This window comes from Motacilla alba, chromosome 5 (genome assembly GCF_015832195.1).
Source record: "Motacilla alba alba isolate MOTALB_02 chromosome 5, Motacilla_alba_V1.0_pri, whole genome shotgun sequence".
Lineage (NCBI taxonomy): Eukaryota > Metazoa > Chordata > Aves > Passeriformes > Motacillidae > Motacilla > Motacilla alba.
In genome coordinates, this window is record NC_052020.1 from 31,472,875 (window position 1) to 31,500,839 (window position 27,965).

The 27,965-nt window shown below is 39.7% G+C and overlaps 1 protein-coding gene across 2 annotated transcripts in view; it reads right to left on the reverse strand.

Moving 5' to 3' along the window:
* The window catches only part of SPRED1 (sprouty related EVH1 domain containing 1), a 58,195-nt gene extending 39,896 nt beyond the window's left edge, over positions 1-18,299 (reverse strand). The window contains exon 1 of one of the 2 annotated variants that reach the window (XM_038137343.1): positions 17,600-18,299. In XM_038137343.1, coding sequence (XP_037993271.1) covers positions 17,600-17,628 — 29 coding nt within the window. In that variant the 5' untranslated portion in view covers positions 17,629-18,299. The other variant, XM_038137344.1, reaches the window with a different exon arrangement.
* Positions 18,300-27,965: the final 9,666 nt, after the last annotated feature.

Consider the following 27,965-nt stretch of genomic DNA (forward strand, 5'->3'; position numbering starts at 1 on the left):
CAATGCATGCAGAGGATAAGCTCACTGCTGGAGAGTGAGACTAGAGAGACAGGTTTGACTCTGAAACCTCCATGGCTGCCTGGAAGCTGCTAGACAAACCCAGGCCAATCAGAAACATAGTGAAAATGGATTTTCCTTTCATGAAGGGAAAGCATTAAAGTTTTATTGAATACCAAATTGCAAAAATCCAGTAGGAAAACCACTCCAAGACACAGCACCTGAGGAGATATTCCACTACTCTCAGTGAAGAGCTGATAGGATTCCCAAAAGGACCCAGCCTTTACATCCATGAAACCTGTGTTTAACTCTGGTAAAATTAGAATTGTCTGATCAAATACACTGAAATAGGATCCTGCTCATGTTCTTTTCTGGGAAGTTAAAAACTGTTTTCACAGAGATTTTATTTTCAATCTAATAAATTAATAATTGCATTTTACAACAGCTTTTAGCCCAGCAACCAAGTTCTTCTGTAAATTAGCACAAAATTTTGTCAACATTTTTACACTAGGTTTTAGGGTATACAACATACATGAGCATGCAAGAAGTGACAGAAAATAGTTCCCTCAGCTGGAGCTATGTAATTTTTACTTTTTAGTTTATTTCAACTAGTAGAGTCATTATATCTGTATAACAACACAGTCCTCTAATTTTCCTATTTAACTTTTCTGCTCACTGCTATGTTCTTCAGTTCTTTACTACGACACAGACAGCTTACTGAGAACAAGAAGCAGCTTTACTTAAGGGAATAGGGAGCAAAACTGAAGCAGCAGAAGGCACTGCTGATTACCTACCCTAAATAAAACATGAAAACCATCAGAGACAAAGAACTGTCAAGTAGATGGAGATACATCCAGGATCTGCCTATATTGAAACATTACTGGAATAAGGACCAAAACTAAACCAGTTTTCCATTGCATCATTTCTTCATCAATATCCTACACAATGTGGAAATAGACATGGTTCACTCAGCATAGGAATTGCATAATAGTCTGCCTTTAATGCACTTGTAACCTGCCACCAATGATCTATGATATTTGATACACTAATACCAGAAGTGTTATTGTAAAAAACCATTCAAGCTTTGTGTTAAGGTTAAATATTCATCCCTCTCAATTTAAGAGATTGTACATTTCCCACATTACATTAAAATAAACAATTAAAAAAATAAGAGATTTCAACAAAATCCCTAATCATCAAACTAAGAAGAAGCCTGACCACATATGTATTTCCCTCAGAGAGAGAGTTGTCCTCTATTGAAACACTGCTCTAGATATGACGGAAGAGTCACACTTCCACAATACAAAAGAAAAATAATTTTCTTTTCATTGATAAGCAGCTAGGAAAAGATGGCCCCTTTTCATTTTCTTGGTTCTGATTTAGGTCATAACTTCACTTTATGAAGATTAAACATCAAAAAACCTTAAAGGGCTCAAATGGTAGTGTAAAAACGTTGAAGGATTATAACTTTCCCTCATTTAAACTTTACAATGAATATTGACTGGCAAGAGAATGTCAGAGATGCCACTAGCCTATCACATTTTCAACCCTCAGAAGACAGCTGTAAAAAATAAAAATCCAAACAACCCCAACAAAAAAAATCACAACCCCCTCCTCCCCCCAATGCCATCTTTGATGGAAACTTAAAAGTCTGTGTTTAACAGCAAGGAGTTTAAATACTAGATCTTAGAAGCCATATAGGGTAATATGGATTTGAGAAATCTCATGGAACCTCTTTAGGAATGAGGTTCTCTAATTCACACTACAATAATTTAAGAAATTTGAGGTTCAGTTAGCATCAAACATCATTATTTCTTCAGAGTTTTTCCCAGACAGATTATGCGTCAAATAAAATTAACCCCAGAGATGTAACATGATCCTATAATAGTTTGACTAAATTACAAGTTTTAAAGTAGACAGCCATCAAAGTAAGGAGAACAGGCAATCATGAATTCAGGAAATGTACATTGCCCCATAGTCAGCTAATGGCAACTTTAATAGGATGTGATGGATTTTTCTCCATCAGGAGAAAATACTGCCTGCATTTTTGCTTCAACAACCCACGCCAGCTGACTAATGGAGTTATATTTTTGTCTCGTATGAGGATGGTTACTTGCCCATCCTCTAGCAGTTGCAGAATGAAACATTAACAACAGCTGTGGGGTGAACAGAAAAGCTGCTCTATTTGGTAGCCAAGATCCAAAGTACAGGCCTTTCCTCTCAAACAGTGGAGCTCATTTTCTGTCAGAGGGTGACAAAAAGACACAGCATAGAACAAAGCCAGTTTTAGGGCCTGAGCTAACTGAAGGTACTTTTAAGGAGTAATACATCTTCACGGGGGAAAAAAGTAAAGGATTCACAGAAATTAAAAATAGGGGTACTTGGTTAGATAAGAGCCCTTGGGAGCTTAGAAGTTGTTGCTGAAAAGAAATACCAGTGGATCCAGACAGGTTTCTTTAAACAACTCTTATCAAATACTATTAAATACAAAACTCTTTAGCTCGGCATACTAACAATCCTAATCATAGCAGACCAATCCCAAACACTCCTGCCACACTACTGAATAATCAGCATATGCCTGCAACTAGAAACATCTTTTTATGCAAACACTTGGGCTTCAGTCCTGCAAAAATTTAAATATATCACTCTGAGTAGACCTACAGTTCTCTCTGGAAGTCTGTAGAGTTTATCACACACATAAAAGCTAACACATATTTATAAGTCTTGCAAGATAATTGCTTTTGGCAGAATATAAATAACATTGCTCTAATGTGTTTCAGCATCATGGTCTCCTGCTTTAAGAGCCAGACATTCTGGTGAAGCCTGTCATTCTTCATATAAAGAGTGGCAGCTGTATAGCCCACAGAGACATTTAAACTTCTCTTTGCATTTTCTTTAAAGTTTCAGAATAGTGTTTGGGCATTCTTTTAAGTAGCAAGAAAGCTAACAAGTGAAGCCGATAAAAATTGCCTAAAAATGCTTTCTTACTAGTGCCATGGATACCACTGGTAGGACTGGAAGCAATTCTTAGACAAACTATCTATAGCTTCCAACACTGCCAAACAGAACATCAATTAAGCTGTGGAGTTTACTAGGTATTTTTCCAGAACTCAATGCACTGGGCAACAGGGCAGTAATTCAAAATGAGAAGCAGTCTTTAATAAAGGACTCTAATGCTCACTGTATTATATACTTCAATGAAAAACCTTAAAAATTTCCTACAAGAAGAGTTTTCAAATAGCAAGACAGGCATCTGAAATAATTTTAGAAATTTCATGCCAGCAGTTTGCCTAATTGATTTCTAGATGCATAGCTAAAACTAGGCCCCAGATTTCTCTCCTTGTTAGTCTTTTTTTTTTTTCCTTTCAGCATTATCTTACTGTCTCTATTGCCTTTCATTTCAACTTCTAACGAGGACAGTCAGGAGCAGAGAAAAGTAGCTTCAGGTTCCATCAATGCCATTGAGAATTAGAAGAATGGTCTATATCACCTACTGCAAGCCCCAGCTTGAACAGCAGACCTGTCTTGGCAGAAGGTCCAGTTCTAATTAGGGGAAAGGAACTACTATATTTTGTAGACACAGGTAGCCCTTACAGCAGCTTTACTTTTGTCCTTCCGTGCTCCTGCCCTTATTTTCATTTCATACTTTCATCTCTCTAATAAACCACCCTTGAAAAAACATTTTACAGTTGAGAAGGTCTTGCATGCAACAAAACCAAACCTTGTACAATTAAACTATAGTTCAACAACACAAAAAATGTACTTAAAAACACTCAGCAGCTCTCTCAAACCCATATGAATTCACATTTGCAGTCAGTATTGCCTTGGCCCAAAAAACCAGTTAGAATTTCCTTGAATTCAATTGATTTCCATTAAGCATATTTTGTTTTGTGTACAAAGATGACAGACCTGCATTTAAGTGGAATACACGGGCAAATTTTGAAGTACCTAAATTGTAATCAATAAATCCTGTATCTAGTGTAAAGTAGCATCTTAAAAAAAACACAAACAACCAAAAACCACACAAAAACCCCAACAACAAAAACCCAACGAAACACCCACCCAGTTTCCAAGTATTAATGAATGAACCTTGAATGAACAGAGACTGAAGGAAAGCAACAAAGGCAATCTCCCCCCTACTTCATGAGGTGCTTGTTCAAGGACAAAACCCAAGAGCACCAGCACCTCCCAATCCCCTTGTCTATCTGCTAAAAGACCACCTTAACATCAGAAAGAAGACAGTTTACACTGACATGACCATAAATTCAATGCATTTCCTAATAAAACTGAATTGCTAAGTTCTTCCCTAGAACATCTTGCTTACCATTTTCCCTCATCACCTTCCCTCAATCACATGCTTCTTGTGAAACAAATGGTTGCAAGAAAAGAAATACCCATACAGTACACAGATACTGAAATACTTCATTTAGATAGGACTAATTTCAAGTTCTACCATCAAGCATGAACAGCCAGTTACATCAAAAGATTAAAACTGCAGAAGCTGGCATAGCAATTTCAGTTTGCCTGAACTTCTAAATGCCTGAAAACATAGCATTTCAATTAAGAACAGATAAACTACCCAAACCTAACATTCTGCTAAGGTCAAATGAAGCCCTACCAAACAACCACATAGTGAGGTTTCCCACCAAAGAATCCAGAAAGAAATAATATATTTCAGCTCAAACCTCTTGATGAGGAAACAGACACATTTGGAATTTAACCAAGTTTCATAGTAAATGGAAAAGTCAGAGAAAGGATGTAAAAAATTTTTTTGCCAGATCCTTTATGGAAATTCTTATGTTTTTATGTAAAGCATGCTAATCTTCAGGTGACAGCAGCATTAAGAAGTTAAAATAACAAAATACAGTACTAAGTCCTTATTAATTTGTGATGCTCTTGGAATACTGTCCAGATATGAACGGCATCTCTGAACATCTTCAATGTCTATCGAGTTTCTCAGACATTTTCAAAGGGCCATTTTCAAATCTCCCAGAAAGGAGAAACTGTAGCTGACCCCTCTGTAGTCTTTCAACAGTTCTGAATCATCACCTGCCTTGTCACAACTTCCCCAAACCATTTCAAACCACAGATCTGTTTTACCATTAAAAAGCAAACAAGTGAGCATTTAAGTTCAGTAGATTTTAAATAAATCTACTCCCACTCTCTCTCATTAACTGATTTAAACTGTAAATTTGCTTTAGTTGCTTTAAGAGGGGACTATTAACTACATAGAGACAAAGTTATTTTGTGTCAAAATGACAGCACCAGTACTCTTATATTTAGTGAAACTGGATTTGTCAGTGTTGATTAAACACAATGCATTAATGGAATTATCTTTTATTTCTATTTTAAATGGCTTGTGTACTTAAACAACTGTAGTTTATTCTGAAATACTTCACAGGCTAACAGAAAGGGTCTGAAAAGAAACCAAACCAAACCCGCAAAAGTATCCTGAAGAGTTAAGCATTTCAAATAATGTAGGCTATCAGAAACCTTAACAACAAACCCATTGACAGCACATATCAGATATATCATTACAAATCTTCATACTGCTTGGGAGAGGGGGCATTTACATATATCTCTTAAAACACCCATAAATTATGAAGATCTGCTTGTGAGTACCCTTTTCTGTGTATTTTTACAAAGGAGCAACAACTTTGGGACCCTTCAGAGCCAGCCACAGATAAATAATTTTGTGTAATCTCAAGGAACATGATTAATACTGAATTCAACTTCACTCCTGTGGATCTTGGAACCTCACTTGGTAGCAGCCAAGACTGAGAAACTGCAGTGCAAGTCTAGTATTGGAATGAATAAAGCATACGCACAATATTTTCCTTTGTGAAGAAAACGGTACATAATGGAGCTTGAGAGACTGGAGGTTAACGAACCTAAGTTTATCATTAGGAAAAAATCAAATCTTCAAAAACAGATAGACAGAAGGAATACATAAACCTCCCTACTTGCACTGCCAGATGCTACAGCAATTTCTGATCATACTGTCATGGAAATGAAAAGAATACAAATAGTAGCTGGCTATTTAAACTGTGAGAACTATTGGTCTGAGCATCTTGTGATCTACTGGAATACTGCATGAAGAAAAGGTCAGACCAAAAGATTTTTCTACTTTTGTCCAGCATTGTTATTGATAAAGGACAAATCTCAAAGACAAACAGAAATACATCCTGACAAAATAATTTGCTGAGTTATAGTAAGAACCCACTGCAGAGGAAAGTAAGATCACACCTTTGGAGAACACCATTTCCCAGTGTAAATAAAGCTAATGGAAACTATATCCTACTGAAAACATTATACAGCCACATTTTTTTTTGGTTAATGATAAAAGATTGAACAGCATCTTTAATTTCAACTATTAAGACCGATTTCAACAGGAATCAAATATACTGTTTTATTCTTTAGACAAAATAAGGGAAGCCAAGTAGTAACAACACTGAAAAAAATCCTCTCACAGAATACACCCGAGATCACAGACATTAAAGCTGTAACTGACAGTTATGCTTTCTCCACTGTAAAACACATAGATATAAGTGAAGAAACAAAAACAACAGAAAGCAATTAATTTCTACTGTAGGATACTACAGTTTCTGCACTACCTGACTGTAATTGCCTTTAAAACAAACTGCGAAGCAATCTCAGAAAAGCTGACCAAAATCATTCTTGCCCTTGAGAGGTGCCACTTGATCCTTCCTCGTTTGCCATGTGAAATACAATTAGGATCTCTCTTGCAAATTCTCTACTGAAATGATCTTTTATTGAAGTACATGGGGGAGATTCGGAACATCATGCTTTATTTGGGATGCTAAGTTGATCCAAGCTCATACTGAAAGGAGCATGAGGATCTTAAAACAAACTAAAAGCTCTTACTTCATCCAGTGAACTTCAGTTGAGGGGCTCAAGCTCAAGCAGCACAGATTTGCCAAGAGCCACTCATGCCTAAAAAACCAGCTGAAATAAGACTGGGTAAACTTATTTCTCGTTAATCCTCAAGTCTAATCCATACATTCTGGTTTTGTTCTGAAAAGTACCTATACATCTAACTGCAGTTCTCCTTCAGAAAGATTTGTTTGCAACTATCCAAAAAAGTTGAATTTTCTATAGCAGAAAAGTGACTCAACATTGATTTTCAACATTTTTGTAATGTCTTCTTCTTTCACTGATGAACAGAAGATGAACTTGTAGCCTGTGGGAAGCATTCTCTCCTTCTACAGCAAAATAAACACATGTTTTTATTTGGGTTATGTTTTTATTGTTCCAGAGTGGTAAAAGACAAGCTTCTTCCTAGCATTGCTCAAGGGTAAACCCTGGTATTAAGACCTGTAAGGACGCTCAATGGGCCAGTGAAACATCTCCAAGAGACACTAACCAGTGGCTTACTTTCCAGAGAAGTTTTTCAGGATAACCTACATGAGAATACTAATAGAGAAATATTCGGAAAAAAAGCTTCCTAAAACTACTAAAAACAAGTCAAAATCTATGAAGATGGTGAGAAACCCACACACTTCAAAACCCACACATTCAAAACATGGAAAAGATACATCACTTTCAGCAGTAACAAAGCAATCAAATGAAAAACAAACAAAAAGCCACAAAGAAACAAAATAAACAAAATATTTAATGCAAAAAACCTATAGTTTTAAAAAAGTACATCAGAGAAGGAAAGAAGAGAGAACCGGAAAAAGCTCCACTAATTAGTCAACTAAGGTTATTAGTTTTCCCCTAGTTAACCACAACTTACTCTAGAACAAAGAAAATAAAAGGCCTCCACAGGAAATTACACTAAAGCACAGCACTCTAAATTCACGTGTTCTGAAATAGCTTCCTTGAACAGACCTGTTCTTCATCCAGATTTCAACTAATAGATGAAGAGCTCATGTTTTCTACCTTGCTTCAGGGGAATTAATGCAGACATGTTCTCCTTGTGTAGGATTTGCTGGCAGCCATAACTGAGAAATGAAAGCTTGTGAATTCATGCATCATCAGCCCAGGTAGTTTGAAGAAAAGCAAAATGAGGTTTGTATCAGTGACAAACACACGTTTGCCCAAGCATCTCCTTTACACTATGTATAACACCCTAAGTATAGGATAGAAGATACTTAAAATATATGATAAGGCAAGACTACTTCACCTTCTAAAACCATTAGCAAAAAGTCATCTTCGCCCCTCAGACAACCTGAAAACAGGGAAACAGGTAATCTCATAACAAGATTCCCTCAGCCTGCCTGCAGCCAAGAGGCTGGGGCACAGGTATGGTAACAGACTCAGTTTTCCATGTCCCAGGCAGATGCTTAACTGATTTCTGCAAATCCTCCATTACCTAACGTGGGTTGTTAACATGCACGATTCTTCCGCATCACCATAGTAACAAAGCACGTACATTTTAAGGTGCATATGGGGGCTCTTCTAGAGGATGTGTCAAGTTGAATACACCTAAGACAATATAAGATATTTTAAGCTAGCCCCGTTCAGTACAGAAACAGAAAGCATGAAAGTGCAGTGCTAGAAATTATCACAAGACTGCTCAAGCAGTGGTTACACATCCATTACAAAGTTTTATGGAAGCTGAAAGAAGTAGAAGATGAAGCAAGATTCTGTCAAGACACTTACGGGTCCTAATCCATTAAAACAACTGTGTAATTAATAATGGCCTGATTTACACACACTAGCTTCTTTGGGAACCACAAAGCACAACATAGTAGAAGCTTTTATGAACACAGTTTACCTGCCAGTTTCCCCACCCACCCAATTCCTCCAGAAAGAGGAAAAAAAGATCCAGATAGAAGACATACTTACTGGGTTTTTTTTACTCACTAAGAAATGACAACCATCTGGCATTTTCATGTCAATGAGAGCAACAAGTACCTTGAACTTACAGGCCTGAACTACAACACCATTCCTGTAGGATACATGAGGGACACCACAGAAAACCCAGGCTCTAGTGTGCATGACTTCTCATAACAGATGTCATTACTGCCTTAAAAGAACCAAACCAAAGTTCAACGTAGCAAATGTATTATTCCTCAAATAAACTTCTCAAAAACTAGTGAGAGGCTTCGAACTGGTGGGGAAAAACCCCCCAACATTAAAACCCTAACTTTCAGGTAATGATTAAGAAAATCACATTAGCAGAAAGAATGTAAGAAACAGCATGCTACAAGTCTGGATGCAATTACAGCGATATTACCAACATTTGAAATGCTCGTATAGTTGAAATATGAAGATTAAAGACTAAAATCAGACTAAACTCAAAAAACAAATCAAACAAAAAAACCCCTAACAAATCTGTCAGAATATTGCTTTATTTTAAAATATTAGTATTTATAGAATTTTACTTAGACACTTACTAAGATGCAGTTTTCAATTACACAGAACTACCTGCGCATGACCAGAAGACACAATCCTGCTCTCCGGCACAGGAGAAGTAAATGAGGCAAGAGGTTGAAAAAAAAGAAAACTGGCCATTTCCTAATATTGAAGGTTTGAGAGCAAAACTCAAAGCAATCTGATTACAACCATGTATCTGTCTTATTAATAAAATCATCAAAATTCATGCATCCTGGCCACATGGATTTTATTTACACAAAAGCACAAAAAAACCCTCAGTTCTCAAACCCAAAAATTCTCAAACATTTAATTTTACTATTTTGCATTCCCTTGGCATGCTCATTATGTACAATTGGTACCAGCAATCAATTTCTTCTTAAAAGTCTTCAGAAATTAGAGACAGCGATGCCAAATTTTTTTTTCATCATCAGTAGCACAGTCATACATCAGTAGCACAGATCAGTATCATTTGAATCACAAGTGGAACTTGTAATGAGATAGTTAACTACCCCCTGAAGAGAGCACAAACATACCTACCCAAAGCCTATCCTACTATGAAACTTCCAAATTATCATTGGCCCTAAAGCAAGCAAAGACCAGTGATTATCAACAATAACTAGTACTTACAGACATATAGCTTTGTTACATAAGGTCAGCCCCATACATAGATTAAAAAACCCTTAGGATTTCCCATTTTAAACGTACAAATCTCATCTCTAAATCCTGAATTAGCTTCTTTATACCTTTTAAAAATGTATTCCTGTTCAATGTTCAACATATATCAGCCTCAATCACAGGCCTCATATTAAGACATGCTGTACTGGGATCCAGAATAAGCACACCAAGCACAGAAAGGAATACCCAGGGCTCAGAATACTTCATCACATCTCAGAGGTTAAAAAGTTTCTGAGAAGCTACATAAAAATTCCTAAATCAGAGCAGGCGCAGTACTCCCACTTTCCACTACCCTCACTAAATCCTTTCAAAAAGGCTAACAAGAGAGAAATCTCTGCTGCCCTCAAGGTTTATACCACTTCACCAAAACAGTTCTGCACAATTTCTGAAGGAATAAAAATGGCTGGCAGGAATTCTCACTGACAGCTATATCTTACCAGTTCTAAGGTTATTTAGGGAAGACAGTCAGACTCAGTAACAATTTTTAATAAACTTGGCACTAGATTTCAGTAATTACTTGTTTCATTAGTTAAATTTTTGATGCTTCTTGTTGGTACGTATGTTTGCTGACAACACTGGACTTTACTTAAAGCTGAAATAAATCAGTTTCATTTTTGCTTTGACAAACTTCAGTTAAGTATCTCAACTAACCAGCAGGAGTCAGAGAAAAAGGGTGATTGTTAACAGTTGTCAAATCATCTTGTGGAAGGCCTATTCATTTATTGCTGTTTTTCTGGAGTTTTTTAAAAACAACTCAAAAAACCCAACTCTTCCGTAGACTTTAATGACACCTGCTCTTGCAAACCACTCCAGTCAAAAACTGGCTCACAAAACCATTCAAGCCAAGCATTTGGGCTACAGAATTCCTTCTGGCATTCTGAATAGGCGAGTGTTAAACTTGCTTTAACAGAATTAGACTTCCTTACATAATTAAAACATTAAGAACAGCAGTAGTCAAGACCAGGAATGAATACATCTGGGAGGGAAGAAGAAATAGATGCTGTATCACCTAATTTTTAACATGGTTTAAATGCTTCAATTATACACATTTGGTGAATTCTTGCATAGTGCACACATGAAAAATATTTCCTTCTGAATGGAAGTTTGGTATCACACAGCAGTGCAGAATGGAACACAGAAACTGATGAAGTTTCTATAGGCTGTTTTCCCTGTTTGAATTATTGACTGTCATATGTCATTGAGTTCTTACAGAGAAAAATGCTTGTGAGCGATTTCCTTTCACACATAGATTAATTTACTGTCATTATACTAGGACAAAATTAATAATAGTAGTAATAATAATAGTATAATCATCATCATCATCTGTTTTCCCCACCTTAATTGGAGCATTGGGATTTAGGGGCCCATGTGTAGAAAGTGAATTGTTATTTAATCAGAACCACACCTATAAACAAATTCTAGCACTCAGGGCACTTAAATGCAAATTTTTTGTCCCTTAGCATATCTAAAGACTTGTAGGTTGCTTGGTTTTTCTTCTTTTTCTTGTTCCTATGTAGGAGAAAATTAAAATAAAGTAATGAATATAGACAAATTAATAACTATTTATAAACAAATTGATATCACAGATACCAGCATGAACATTACTGCAAATATAAGCTTGAAGAGATTAGAAAACACATGCACTTAAAATGTCTGCTTACTTTATACAAGTGTAAGTGCTGTTCAATACCACTGCAGTCTTATGGATTGATTCTTATTACAACTTTCAGGTAGGTGAGGTATTGTGCTTGTGGCTAGCATGACAAACCATAAAATATTTTACTGTATACAAAATGTTATCGCTTTATGAATGAGAAAAACCACAGGGAATAGTGACAGCCAACAGACTTTACTAGAGCATAGTCTAAGCATTAACCAAAAAAAATATCTTCACTTACAGAATACAAAAAAACCAAGCAAAACAGAAGTATGTATTGCTATTTTCTTAAGTCTAGAAATATATGACAATACACAAGAGCATTCAGTCCTCTTCCTTTCACCAAAAAATAAGCATTGCTGAAGATAGGGGACATGCCTAACAAAGTATTAGAAAGTATTAAAAAATGTTGCAAATGTGTTTACATCTTATTGAATTTTAATTTGGAAACTGCAGCACATTAATTGCCCATAAATAAACAGATACAAAACAACAAAAAATGCTTTCAGAAAGAGGTATGAATATTTTCAAGGGAGAAGGGAGGAACAAACTTTATATTTTTCGGAAACATTAAATTTTTGTTTGCAATCAATTCCAGCCATTCAGTAACTGTGCAAACTTCTGCACACTTGCAGAAGTGTTGTTGAACACTAGAACAGAAAGGAAAAAGAGAAAGACATTTCCTTCTTAAAGCAGCCATAAAGAAACTGGGATCCTGAACAATATGGCAACTTCTAGACATCTTTCAAATTCTTTTGAGTAACGTGGGACATGTTCTAACTGAGGAAGAAGAGTAGAAGGGAGAAAGCAAACATTTAACATTTGCACAACAGCACTGAAGACAACATACACACTATGTCATATCATAGTCACTCTTTTGGAATCAGCAGAGTAAAAACCAAAAAAGACAAAATTATTTCCTTTGTCTCCTTTTTAAACTTGTGTTAGTACTCTGAAGAGTATTTTTCATTTCTAGTATTCATCATAATCCCATTAAGTCATCACTATACACACAATTTCTCCAGATATACACAAGAATGGGTAAATAACAAACAAAATTGCCAGCATTTACCCCCAAATGCACCAGGATTGCCCTCAGCTTTAATCCTGTGACTTCTGATCCTGTCAGGATGTATTCTTTTCAAGAAACATCTTCACTTTTAAAAATCACACTGATGTCCTCACAGTCACTTTAACACATCAAGAGCATTACATTTTAAATGAACAAAGGGGAAACACTCAGCATTCTTGAATTCAAATATTATTGCTGGCTCCAGGTACACTGAAACATCCAAAAGCATTTTCCTGCAATATCACAGTAATCAAGGACTGTTGCTAGGGTGAACCTTTTTTTGAAAGAAAAAAAGTAAAAATACCCATCCCCCCCCCCCCCCCCCCCCCGCCAACTGAGTCTCAGATTATGTAACATGCAAATTCAGTTTCACCTTCAAAATAGTGTCATACAATATAAAGCCAAAAAGACAGCAAGAATCATTTAATAAGACTGGAAAAGCCTCCCAAGGACTGTATAAGCAACCTTCCCTCAAATGAAAGTATATCAGAATTGCAATGATTTAATATAATCAATTGGGTTAGGAATACTTTTCCTAAAAAAAAAAATTAAAAAAATTTAAAAGTTTCTATTTACAAATTCCTTTCATTAAGGGATGAATAATTTCAGAGTCTATATATGCCCTAAACTGCAGAAAGAAATTCAGCCTGCCAAAAAGTGTCAAAATCCTCCCAGAACTAATAAGCCCAAACTAATAGGCATTACTTTCTGTGATACAATTTCACATTCATCTTTCAGTATCTGGGCTTGTAAGACAAATTTAATACAAGTCTGAAGTACAAATGAAGTACAAACAGTATTTTCATATATATTGAAGAAGACATGAATAAACACCTTATTTAAAAATTTAGTTCACCTTTGCTTTTTCAAATCTGCACTTGACGATGTTTACAGCATCATAACCTGAGGTGGTTAAGCACACAGCATTAGAATATACTGTGTTTAATTTACAATCTCTTTAATTAAATTATCTAGGAAAATGAGTATATTTATGTGGTAAAACAATCAGCATGTGACAGTCTGAATCTGTAAAAAATGCAATATGTAAAAGCAACTCTGAATACTATTAAAGAGCAGTAGCATTCCCTGAAATAAAAAGCGGCCACCTGCAATACAGAGGAAAGTAAACAAGCCAGTAAAGCAACTATGACTCCATCTTAAGCCTGTCATCATTCACCCCTACTGAATGAGGACTACACAGCACAACAACTATTCTGTTTTCCCTAACACGGAAATTCAGTCACATTTCTAGACAGCAATTAAAACCTGCTACCAAAACAGAAATTTGGAATAGTGCTCACTGACATGACTCCTTCAATATTATTATATTCAGTTGCATGACTAGCAAATTGACCCACGAGTTCAAAAATTCTACTAATTCCTTCATTTAAAAACTGATTGGTTTTGAGAATATATTGTGCTGATGCTGACCACCCTGACTGCAAAACATCACTGAGGAAGAAAAAGAGTAAAATTATCTGGAGGTGTAGAAATACTTTCATTTAACTAATACCTGACTGGCGAATACAATAACAACATTACAAGAACAATGTAAAAATCACCAATGAAGACTCATCTGTAGTAATCAGAATTTTATAAGGCTGCCTACCATATGTTCATGATCGAGAAGAAACCTAGTAATCCTTAATGTGGCTTCTTAATTAATCTTTCCCGCCACCACTGAGAATTTATTATTAACTGAGGTCAAACTCCAGACACCACAAATATTTATATCTGACTCTGTAAAATGAAGTTTTATAAACAAAGAATAATGCTCAATTACCAGAATATTCCTGGTAGCTACAATGACACAAAATGCATTGCAAAGTACCCGTATTCACTCTTATTTGCCGAAAGGTCTGTTAATGAACTCAAGGCCATTGATGCCATCAATTCTACCGATAAAATAAACACAGTGAACTTCTAATATATGAATTTCAATTTGTAGATCTGTCTTATTTTCACTAACAGTTTATCTGGCATTTCAATAATATTTCCCAGCCATTTGAAATGACACGCTTGTGCTATGTGCAAAAGCAGCCAGAGAGAAATTATGACTCTGGCCACACCAAAAATGCTGTCAAAAAAAGCAAAGCAACCGAGAAACATTTTTTCTTATTTTATTTCTGATATTTAAATAAGTGACGTAAAAAAAAAAAAAACCAAACCCAAACACTACCATCTATTTTTTAAGAAAAAACATCATTTGTAGTGTTTTGTAAGGGTATTTATATAAGAACACATTTAGTTCTATAGCACCACTGAATAAACTCAAAGGAAATACAGTATATGAGCTTTCCTTTCTTGTATTAAGTAAAGATCAGTAATATTCCACGTATTCTCTTAGGCTGCACTAACAACAAGCCTCCTCCACTCCATGGATGTATAATTAAGGATCACCTCAGTGTAATTTGTTAAGATAATGAAAAAGCATACTCATGAGCAGTGAACATCATCATTTTAACACTGGCAACCACAAAACAGTTACATCAGAAAAATACACTGCCTGCCCTGGGGATCCTTCATCAGTAAATTTCACCAGGGTTTTTTTAATTTTCAATAAATTTAAAATCAAAGATAATACATTGCCCTCTAAACAATTTAGGCCATATTAACGACATTCCTAGTATTCTGATATTTCAGAGGTCTCTTTAGGTTATGGAGAAATTATGATTGCTAATCTGCTGTAAAATTCTCAGAGCAAACAGACAGAAAAATGAATTGCAATGTTGATTTCTATCAATTTAAGTGATAGAATATATAGATAGAATATATAATAAACTGTCGCCTGTATTTTAAAATAGGCAACATTTTCAGATGCCTCGATAGGTATGACTGCCTTCCTTCTGCACCATGTTGATCTCCTGCAGATGTAAGGCTGTATTGTTCAATAAAATATAAATTACTCCAAATGGATTAATGCACTGTCTTGAAAATACATTAATAACAACGAATTTGAATTTCAGTCTTTAATTTTTACTCAGTATTCCTGAAGGGGAAAATATTTCAACATTTTCTGAATAAAACTCTTCCTAGTTTAAATGTAAGCAAAAAGGTACTTCTTAATTCATGCTCCTTTATAGGAAAAGGATAAACATAAAGCATAAAAATAAGCCTTTCTCGTCCCTCCACATCTCCCTTTACAGTGACTTCCCATGCTCGCAGCCATAAGCCCTCTTTCTGCTGCCCTCTCCGATAAACCTGCCGGCCTGGCTGTCTCTCCCTTCCCATGCAGGTCTGATCTGCGAGGCTGCTGAATGCAGACACTGTACTGCACTGTGAATGGACAGCCAGGTATTTTATGAATGGAGCTGATCACGTGCTCCCAGCACCTCCCCGAGCTGATATTTCCCACATAACTGTGTCAACAAGCAGCGAACAGCACATATTAATACAGCAGGTCCTGGAGACCTTCCGCCGCCGGCCGCGGGCCGCAGGCCGGCCCTCAGCCCGGGAGCAGCCGCTTCGTGCGCTCCGCAGGGCAGGTTCCGCCGCAGGTCAGCGGTGGTGACAGCAATTCTTTTTTCGCAATTTTTTTTTTTTTTTTATGAATGGAGATTGAGGTATGCAAATGAGAGCGATTCACAAAAAAAGGAAACATGGCGGCGGCGGCGGCGGCCCCGGCTCCCGGCCCCGCGGCGGCTCCCCCCGGCCCGGCTCGCCCCGGGCCGCTCAGCGCCGCGGGCGGCAGCGCCGCGGCCCCGCGTCCCGCCGGGCTCCGCTCCCCGCGGGGCACGGCCCGCGCCGCTCCCCGGGGACCCGAACGCCGCGTTTGGAGAGCGCACGGGAAGGTGCGCAGGCTTCGCTCGGAAGAAGGCAGAGAAATGGGAAATTGGTCTTTCCTGCCGGAGGAGCCCCGTCCGCACCCTGCCTGTCAGCTCGGCTGCTCCCCGGCCGCTCACCGCTACCTACAGATACAATGGGCGCCGCGCTCCCTCCCCACCGCCATGGCCGCGGCCGTCACCGCATCATTCATAAAAATCAGACCGAGCAAACATCGACATGGCAAATCGTAACGCTACGGCTCGGAGACGGCAGCAATCAACTTTAAACTTCCCGATCACAAGAAAAGTTTCAAAATACTTTATATTCCTGTTTCAACGCCATAAAGAACTCGGATGTTTTCTGACAAACATTTACCGCCTCCGACCCAAATGTATTTCAAAGACTGATTACATGCAAGGGAATACAGCCGCGCACACACACACACACACACACAATCTCCTCTGGATTTCCTCCAAACCAGCCAGAGCAAAAATATTAAGAGATCCTTGAACTATCCCTTTCCTCTCGGGGGGGGGGTGGAGGGGGGGGAAGGGAAGAGGGAAAAAGTCCCAAGTGCTCATTAAAAGAAGAAAAAAAAAAAAGAAAAAGAAAGGGAAAAAAGGGCTTTAGGGTAGGTTTAAGCTGTATTTACACTGACTGACTCATCCAATTAAAATTCAGGAGCAGTTTCCTGCAGGATGAAGCTCCCACACACTAGTTTCCATGTGAAATATCTACAAGTAACAGGATTTTATCAGAGGTAGTACGTGCCGACACCTCTCTGGGCATTTCAGACCCATCCTCCCCCCTCCAAGACACCATCGTTACCTGCACCGTTTTCTACCGGGCTTTAACTAAACCAAGCTTTTCTGGCAGGCGGCTCGTAGCCCTTCCAAACCAAGCTCCTTCACAAAGAGGGAGCTTCGGGGCTTCCATGTACGCGAGCAGAAATGCGCAGTCCGCGCAGGGGGAGGACAGCACACGTACGTGCGCGGGCAAAGGCCCCGCGGGGCGCGGAGCCGGAGGGACGCGTCGAGCCCCATCCCCATTCCGATCCCGGGGCGGAGGGGAGGGGGAGCACCGCCACTTACTCGTTAGAAGTCGCCGTCTCTTCGCTCATTTTCTCCTCACCACGATCCGACAGGCACACGGAGCAGCACCGACGCAGCCAGGGCGCAGCCAGAACTCACCAGAAACTTCACCATTGTTACCCCCGGTCTGCCGCCCCCGGCCGGGGCACGGGCCGTGCGGTGAGTAAGGGAGAGGGGCGGGGGAAGGAGTAGGAGAGCGGTCTTTATCCTGGAAACCCGAAATCCTGACGTCCGGCGGTGCAGCGTATTTCCCCTGTCTTTAGAGACGATGATGATGGTGGTGATGGTGAAGCAAACAGAAGCAAAACCCACGGATCTTCTGATATTGAGCTGCTCCCAGTTAGAGGGGGGTAGAGTTGTGGAGACAAGGGAAGGCTCCCCGCCGCAAAAAGCTGCACCGCACCGTCCTCCCGCTGCAGCTCATCTCCCGCTGCAGCCGCCTTCGCTGCTGCCCCCCTCCTCCTCCTCCTCCTTCTCCTCCTCCTGCTGCTGCTGTTCGGCCGCCTCCCTCCCTGCCCGCCCGCCTCCCGCGCACAGCCGGGGCAGGCGGCGGCAGAAATTCCTCCAGACACCGGAGCCGCCACAGGCCGGAGCAGGCGGGGAGGGAAGGGGAAAAGGGGGGGCAGAGAGGCTCGACGAGGATCTCCCACCCCCTCCAAAGCGACGTCGAGCACTGCGGAGGGAGGACGCGCCGGCCCGGAGGAGAAGGCTGGCGACGGGGGGAGGGAGGCGTTTTAAACCAGCCTGGGGGTGGGAAGGGGGGGGGACGGTGGAGAGCGAGGATGCGTCACGGCTGTTTGTGTGAGGAGAGGAGCGGGGAGGGAGGGGGAGCAGAGCTCCCAGGGCGAGAGAGGAGCCCTCGGCTGCAGGATGAGGGGTAGAGGAGGGAGAAAGCCCGCGGGGAAGTTCAGCGGCGGTGCTTCCTCCCCGGCAACAACTCCATTAGCGGCCGCTGCCGCCGCCTCGGCTCCTCGCGGCCGCCCCCGCCTCCTCCTCACAGGAAAACTGGGCGGAAGCGTTGACTTCAGGCTCCTTCCGCCGCCACAGCTTGATCCAAAATAACCACGGGGGAAAGGGAGGCGGGAGAGGAGGGAAGAGCGAGGGGAGGAAAGTAATCCCTTTGACCCGCGCCCGCCACCGGACGGGCTAGCGCCGCCGCCCTCCCCGCGGCGCCCGGCACTGCCCGACGCTCGAGTTTCCTGAAAGTAGTTCCCTCCCCCTGGCGCTGCCTCACGCGCTTCCCGGGGAGCCGCCGCCGCACACGCACGCACGGCGCCGCGGAGGGATACGCGGGCTGCCCGCTGCCGCGCTCCTTCCTGCTCCGAGGGCGCGGGGCCGCCGCTCCCGCGCCCCGCTGGCCCCGGCGCGCCGGGCGCTCCGTGCTCGAAGCGGGGCCGCGCAGACCCCCGGGACCGCTGCCGCGGGCCGGGGAGGCCGTACCGGGAGTGCTGGCAGGAAGCGGGCCGCCGGTGGCGAAGGGCCCGGCTCAGGCGCCTGCAGCGGCTGGGGGCTAGGGGCAGGCGCGGCTGAGCGTCGGAGTCTCCGCCTGCGGGCTGGGCTCCCACTCTTAGGTTACTTTTTCAAGCCGGAGTGAACGTAGCCGCGAAAGTGCGGCCGTGTCTGGGGAGCGCGGGGAACTTGGAAAAGCGGGACCCCTTGTCCGATACCTGCTCCGGGCGGCTCTTCCCGGAGCGCTCGCCCTCAGCCCCCGCAGGGACGCGGCGTGGAGCGGCTGCACTGGCGAGCCGAGGAGAGCGGGGCCGGCAGCTCGGGCTGCGCCGCTGGAGCCGTGCCGTGTGAGGCTCTACCGGTGTGCTCTCCGGGGACCTGGAAAAGCGGGGCCCTTTTTGTAGTTATTTCCTTAACTGCGGTTCTGAGAGAGTGACGGGAGGGTTTGTGTGTGTTCGAGTTGTCCCTTTTTCTAAATGCACGCTGAACTGGAAGCATTTGTAGTTGATTTAGGTAAAGCAGTGAAATCAAGAAGCAGCAGCAGCCAAATTCCTTTTCAGGAACTTACATGGTAAATGTGCTGCTTGATCTGATGAAAAAGTGGAGCAGAGCTGCAAACCCGGAGGACTCAAAAACCATGAGTCAGACCATCAAGTAAATTAAGTTATAATAAAAGATTATACTGTGGTTTTGTCTGTCGGCTGGATTTTTATTTCTTCCTTCTTAGTCTTTGTATGCATGCTTGCCAACTGATATATTTCTTTGTCCAAACTTCATGGAGAACCCAAAACATAGTGGTGCTGCCGCTGTAAGACTTTCCCAATGCACATTCCATTATCCCAGGCTTTCTGTGTTCTTCCTCACTTTTTCACAGCTGCTCTCTAAGAACCTTCTCTGTCAGTTGTGATCCCATTTCACTTTTTCCTGTAGCTGAGATTTTTTTCCCCTTCTCTGGTGTTACTATAGGAGTGGCCATGACCTGCTCTCTCTCTGTTTCAAAAGGATGGGGCAAGATCCACTGGAAATAATAATGTGTCTGATTCCCACACTACTGTTTGACTTTTACCCAAGAGGGAGAGATAGGAACATCGAAAACCATTTCGAGGGAATGTGGAGTGCTTCATATCACTGAAGGCCAGACTATAAACTTGCATCATTTGTTTGAATGCCCAGAAGCAGGGCGGTATTGCATTTGTGAAGCATGTTTGTTAAGGAAATCATTCCTTTTCACTAAACATATATAGTTTTAGTCAAATTTTTATTTTGTGGAGTGGTTACTTAGTGTATTGTAAACAAAATCTATTTTTATCTTACCTAGAAGGCAAGGAAAAGCATGTTTCAGTTCTAGATAGTTTATGTTGCAATATTTCTGGAGATTGATTTCCATGTATCTATAAAAGGGTTCTACCGTAAACTTAATGGTACAATCACAGTAAATTGTTATCATGCTTTCTTTGATAAAGACACTAACATGTTTCAAGTAGCGCACATCTGAAACCTGCAATACTAAAATTTGCTTCTTTATCTAGGAGGCTTTGGGTGGGAAATTTCCAACTGTTTTGTAAATTTTTATTCTTTTTCCAGGAGAGTACATTCAAAAATGGAATAGTTATTCATGGCACAACCTCGTCCAGATACTAAAAATACTTTACAAACCCACTTTTATATAATCTTACAATTCACATGAGAAGTGTTTAAAACTTAGCTGTGGGCACAATATAATATTCTACTTAGCAATAAGAATCCTTTCAGAGAACTTCCTGTCTTGTGACTGGCAAGGTAATGTGACTTCCTGCTAATTTATTTCCCATTTTGTTTTGGCTTTAAAGTTGAAATATTTAACATTCAGTAAGTTGTTGTTTTGATTAAGTCAATTAACATGAGTCTGTACAAGAAAGCTTAAGAATAGTTCAGTTTGTCAGATGGTGGTATAGCTCTATTCACTGCATCTGAAGCATGAGACACAATGCTGTCAAGATCATTAATCTAGGTGTGTGCTTTTTATGCTAATTCCTTAAATATATTTAATATTAAAATTATTTTCATAGCGGCAATTCAATAAAATTAACTATTTTTTTAATATACCACAAATAATTTCAAATCATTTTAGTCTCATCATTTAAATCTTTAAAGTTTTCATGAGTTTCTTTGTTAAGATTAAAATGTGTATTCAGTTGTCAACTGAAACCTGTGAGACTCATCCTGGGCTCATTTTTCTGTGTGGAGGTGTAAGGGGAGAAGGACCCACTGCTTCTTCACCTGTGGTAGGTCCTTCGACTCCTGCAAGCAGACTCATGCAGCAGTGTGTGAAGCAGAGGTCTTGCAAGCAAGACCCTTTACCTGAATATCCTGAAGAGGACAGAAAATCTGCTCTGATTTGTGTCTCGATTCTGAAACCCTGTTTGTTTGTGTTCCTCTGTCCAGGTTAGAAAGCTTGAAGAGCACAGTCCTGGAGTACTGGTATTATTTTGCTGGTTTCAGGGCTTTCCACGTTCGATTCTTTTGAGCAGAATTAAGTGAACAGGTGTTTTCGATGCAAATGGTTTATTTCTGTAGTATGTGTGAGTCCTGCCTGTGCAAACAAGGCAGAGGCAAGTTAGGCATATATGTCACCATTCAGACACCTCAGACAACTTAGTAGTTTTTTTTCCAACCACCACATGTTTTGGGGCCTTGTCTTTGTAAATTCTGAGCCTCTTTGCTTTCTGTTGTTAGAATCTGGACCATTTAAGTGTTCTGAATTGAAATTTGGCCACCTTCTCTATGACTTTGAAAAGTTACCTCTGAAAAGGGAAGCTTCTGTTCCTCTGTTCACTAGAGCTGCTGAAATGTACTCACTTTTTGGTGTGGGTACAGAGGTGACTCCCAAGCTATAGGCAAGATATTCTCAGTATGGAAAAGGGCAAGTGAGGTTAAAAATCATTGTTTTTTACATTGCATTTGATGTTTTGCTATATCAAACTCCTCTTAAGTTGCACTTTATGAAAACTAATTTATATGTCAATGGCATTGCTCTGCTGAAACATTTTGATAGCTGTGGGACTTTTGAAATGAGAACTGGGGAGGCAACCGTTACTGCTAAAGCAAAATGATGGTAACGTATGTTTTAGGAAACCATATAACATACAAGAAATCTGTGTAAGTGTAGTGGACTGATCCTTGCTGGACACCAGGCACCCACCAGATCTTCCCTGTCACTCCCCTATGAGACTGGACTGGGGAGAGAGAACATAACTGAAGGTTTGTGTGTTGCAATAAGGTCCAGCAGAGAGATCACTCACCAAATACCATCATGGGCAAAACATGTACCAAACATATACATTTGGCCCAGTCTTCTTATTCACCATTCCTTGGAACAGTTTCAGATGTGTCTGTGACACCTCTGATGAAAGAGGTGATCAGGAGTGGCCATGGAGTGTAGCAGGACTCTGAGTCTGTGGCAGAAGAATTATATATAGATGTATTACGGAGGTTAGGTTGCATAATTCTGGTCTGCATGGCATTCACATCTTAAAATCCATAATAGGATCAGTGGAAGTTAAGTAATGCAATCCAGATTAGTCAGTCATTGCAGAACTTAAGTGACCAATTCTTAGCTCTAAGTCCTAAATATGAAAGTTTTGAACTCTGCCTCCACAAAACACTGTGATGCTTATGTTTGTATACAGATGCCAATGATACATTTACAGAAAATGAAGGTCAGATGGATGTTCTGCCATTTTGAGAAAAATTATTAGAGGTCATTTGGGAATTTCTTCTGCAGTAGCTTTCATTCACAATCCCAGTGTGAGATAAAACACTGGGTGGTCATTACACACATCTTAATAAGGATTTAGCTAAACTGAGCTGATTAAATCTATATTAGTATATCAGCAAAGTCAGATTTTGTTAAGTTCTAAACAGGAATCCTGTTACTGCACATGGCATGAAAAATTATTCTACTTGATGCTACTGGCTGAAAAAATGTTTTCTGGCACGATACAAAACAATGTTAGAGTCAAATCCTTATCGATTCTAATGTATTTGAGATGGATCTAACTCATCAGAATATCAAAGTTTCATAAATTATTCCAGTTGATGATTTGCCCAGAAGTATCTGGATAGAAATTACTGCTACGTGTTAGAAAGATGGAGACCCAGGTGGGAGGATGGGGATCACATCTTGTGATGTTGATGTGGCAGATGTGTGTTGATGTGCACAGCAGTTCCTGTGGTGATCTGTGGTATCAATTGTTCAGGAAGTTTATTCTGTCCTTTTCAAGCATGCTCACAGGGTGCTTTGGGATTAGTATATGTTTCATTTTGGTGATATTTTGCATGCTTTAAGGTAAGGCCAGTTAGGAAGCATTGCTACTGAAACAATCAACTTCGCCTTCCTCCTACTCTGTTTCCTTCCCTATCTGGCACCTTAGGTGGCCCAAATATCTGTGTGTTGGGCAATGTACTTCACTGGGATGATCACTTAGATTAAAACTAGCGTGGGAAAACCACCCTGATTAGTCTTTCAGTATTTCCAGCTTACCATGTGACTAGACACGCTCACCCAAGAATGGATAACATGGAGAGGGGAGCAAGAAGATAGTGACAGTGCAAAAGTGCTTTTTGTGGAGGCAGTGGTGAGTTGTGCTAGCCTAAAGTGCGGCTTGGTACAAAATTTGGGTAAATCCAAGGAAGAAAACAGACTATTTAAAGTACCCTGAAAAATGTTGCAATCTCATTTGTTCACAAATAGTTATGCTAAGAAGTAATTATTCTGTGAAGAACATGCTAAAATCTTACTTAGAATATTGTTCCTAATTTAATATAAGCTCTCATGTGTTTCTTTTTTTTTCTTTTACTTTTTGACTTGTTATGATCAATAGTCACCTAGAAAATCAGTTCTCAGGATCCTCCAAAGGGAAAGCCCAAAATATATTCAGAAATTACAGTGCTACCTGCTGGCCAGCAGCTGGGGACAGATTAATTGCAGTCATTTCAGCCAATACGAAATAGAAACAGGAGACACATTTCTATACCATATGCAGAAATGCCCTGTTTAGGGGAAACTGTGGCCTAATGCACTGAACACAGAATCAGCAGTTCTTGTTCTCCTCCCAGCCCTGCAGCCCTGTTTTGTGCAGTCTTTGGCAATTCATTTAAAATATTTCCAGGGTATGGTGTGATGGAACAAGAGCTTGCAATGTAGTCGAAGAGATTTCCATTGAGATGCGGTGGTCAGTTTTATGCAGACTTTTAATTCATTTCAGGGCACAAATGGGTAAGTTTCAACTTACCACTGCAGAGTGTTCAAGCAGACCTGTTTTTTTTTTTTCAGTAAAATGAAATAGGAGCATTCGCACAACTGTTTAATACTGTCATGAGGAAGTAAGTTCCCACATCACTTGACTTCTATGGGAGGATAATTCTTATTCCACCCTGATTTCTCTCACTTCTAGAAATGGGAATGGAAATATCCACTCTATTTTTAAGGGTCCCTCAGATATGCAAACAGATACATAACTCTTTTAAGCTCTTCTGGTCTGATAGAAGCAGAAAGAAATCAGGAATGGATAAGCAAGGTCTGAATAGAGTGTTGATTCAAGTGCAAGTGAATGTTGTGCTTAGTCTGCTTTAGAAAATAGACTGCACAGTGACAGGATAGCAAAAGGGGAACTGCCTTGTACCACTTCAGGTGCCCAGTTACTCCAATATCTTCTTCCACTGTGCTTATTTTTTGCCATTTCATCAAAATAATTTAGTTTAAAAGAATGTTAAACCCAGAGATTTTCTGAACTGTACTTGTTTATTTTCCTACAAATGGTCTTGTGCTGCAAACCAATGTGATGACTACTCTATGTGCCCTTATTTCTGGAAGCCGTATAGAGTTGTGCTAAATTAACTAATGACATGATTGTGCTATCAAACAAATTCCACTTAAACATTATACATGCATGCTGCCTCTTGGAGAAAAGTTTTAACTTGGAGAAGTATGACAAAAATCTAAAACACCAATACAAACATTTAAAAAACAAACCTCTAGGATAGATGAGTTTTTTTGTTTGTTTACTGTATGTTTCCATTCCTACTTTGTTACTGCAGGTTTCCATTCTTACTTCTATACTCTGGAGCAAATTTATCTTTTTATTTTAGAAAAGAAATCTGTATTTTATTTAGAGTAGTGGAGATTATTATTTTATTTTAGAATTGTAGTCTGCTTCAAATCTGGGCTATTTCAATTTAATTTGCCTAAGACATTTTTTTTTATTTCCTAAGAAGGACTTGAAGGAAAGAGTCCTATTGCTTACTCCCCCAGTTCAAGCTCATAATGTGTAACCCTAAAAATTCGCTGCTTCTAGTTATCAGCACTGGAATGTATTTCTGGTTTAGTGACTAGCTTAGGACAGACACTCGCCTTTTACAGGGCCAAACAAACCTTGCTTAAGAGTTCTTTCTATATTGTAAAAGATGATCAGTCTGGCAAATTGGTATAATACTCTAGGGTCTCTCAGATCCTCAAATGATCCGATGTCTCTCAGCTGAGAAATAAAACAAGGTTTTGATTAGCAGTGTTTATTAAAAGTCCTGTGGCACTTTTTGCCCAAGCTGACTAGAGATGGGTAATCACATCGACATTACATAACGAAGATAAACATTTCATGGCATTATAAACTCTCCTGCTGTGAAGCACAAGCCACCCACCAACTGCCTGATTTTAGGAAGAACCCTCTCTATTACATAAGTGTTCAGTATGGGGGTTTCTTGCACCTGCCTCTGAAGCATCTGGTACTTGTCACCTTCAAAAACAGGATTCAAGACTCGATGGACAACTAATCTGAGCCAATCTGGCAATTTTTATGTAAGCAAAAGCTCTTTATGACAAGGGGACATGTCATAGTTCTCACTGATGTATGTTCTGAGTTCTCAGGGCTATTTAAAATGTATATTATATGTTCTTCCTTAAAAGTTCATTTTTAAGCTATTTGATACAAGATAATATTATAGGAATTGCTATACAAATGTGCGAGTGGGACTGTATTCATACGTGTGATTGTGGGTGACTTTAAAGTACATTTCTGTTCATGAAGAAGCAATGAATTGCTAGCAGAGAAAGTGGGAGTACTATTACATAAGTTGGAGCTATTCAGGATATCTTTAACTCGTTCTCGTATGCTTGTGCATTTTTCCTCCTTGCAGAAAGTGCAGAACAGGTGTAACTATTTAACATCGTCTGTATCTCACCCTAGATTCAACTCCTCCCTACAGTGTTAGCATGGATTCCTGGTTGCTCTCACAAGCAGATCACACAAATGATACCCAAATGCTTGTGAAAGAATTTACACAGAAAGAATTTGTGCCAAGGGACTTTATTATTTACAAGAAGAAAAATTTTAGATACCTTCTACTGAAGCAACATTTTTTATTTCAAAGCAATCTGCAAATTGCGAATAGGAAACGTGTTATTTTTCAAGAAGATGTATTGGGCTCTGGGATGGTGCATGATCATAATAAAATCAACTAATTTTCTGCCTAGGCCATATTTAAATCTCACTGATTTCTAGGAGTTAAGCTCATGCATACAGTTAATGACATTCTTGACCTCTTTACGGTTTTAAGATAGTGTTACTTGCTGCCTGTATTAGAACATGTCTAAGCCTTTCTGAACAATAGTCTTGTAGTGCACAGCAACACTGAAACATTTTATTGTGGGGTACTAACAAAACTGTATCTAATTTGAACATAATACTCTTTAAAAAAAAATAAATGGCTGCATTAGATGCTGTATACATGTTCCTTAGAATGACATTTAGTATTTTAAACATCAGTTTAATCTGAAACTCTCCAACCAATAGACTTCTTGAAAAGCTCTCCAAACATTTTCATCCATGGCTGTGGATTCCAAATGTATTGGCTCTTTGTCTTTTTCCTGGTTGCACTGACTGCTACTGTCACTGAGTCACACAGCTTGCTTTGGGCCTGCAGCCAAGTTGATTACAACAACAACTTGTGAACCATAAAAAGGTAGTCTCGGATCTCGGAGAGATATAGAAAAACTCTCAGAGAGTTGTAGAGAGAAAAAGGACACATTTAATCCTTCTGAAAAAAGACTGGACTCCATAAATACTTTTGCATTTTTCTCTCTACTTTCTCAAGAATAATTCAGTTATCAATGGTGAAATTAATTCTTTTGAGACATCACAGTCAGCTAAAAATGGAAAAGATGTTGAAGCTGTCTGTAGTCTGTCAGATGTTAGTGAACAGATCACAGACACACAAGTTTAGGGACAAATGTGCCAACAAAATTATTGGTTATTTTCAGTGTTTTTCAGTGTTACACGGGCATGTCAGTAGAATGTCTGCTCACCAGCTCTCTAGGAATAGTTGACTTCTCCAGGGTTTAAACAATAAAACTAACGAATTTCTTTTTATACATTTTATACAATATGTGGTAAACATACCAAGTAGGAAGGAATTAAACTGTTGGCTTTTGGGAAGCCATGGAAAACACCATATTTAATATAATTTCACAACATTTTTGGATGGCTGAGTCCCCATCTTACACAGTGCAGCATGGCACACATAAATCATTTGGGCAAAAATAGTTGACTTCCAGTATTCTAACCCATGTATTTTATTTGATTAGTTCAGTGGGGTAGGGTGTATAGATAAAGGCTTAATGGGTTAAATTACTCTGCTGAAACATCTCTTCAATTCCAAAATGAAGTTTTGCATAGATAGCTAAAAGAATTGTATAAAGTAATAAGGACAAAAAAACATTAAGTTATCTTTTGTGGCTCTGCTCACATGAGCACCTATGTTAGATAATTTCTCTGTTGTACTGACCTGTTTTTGTTAGAACAAACTGTTGTGTTAGAACACCCAATGTATTTCTCCTCCATACTTAGTGGGAAACTGGTTTCTCTCTTCATTCCCTAATGAA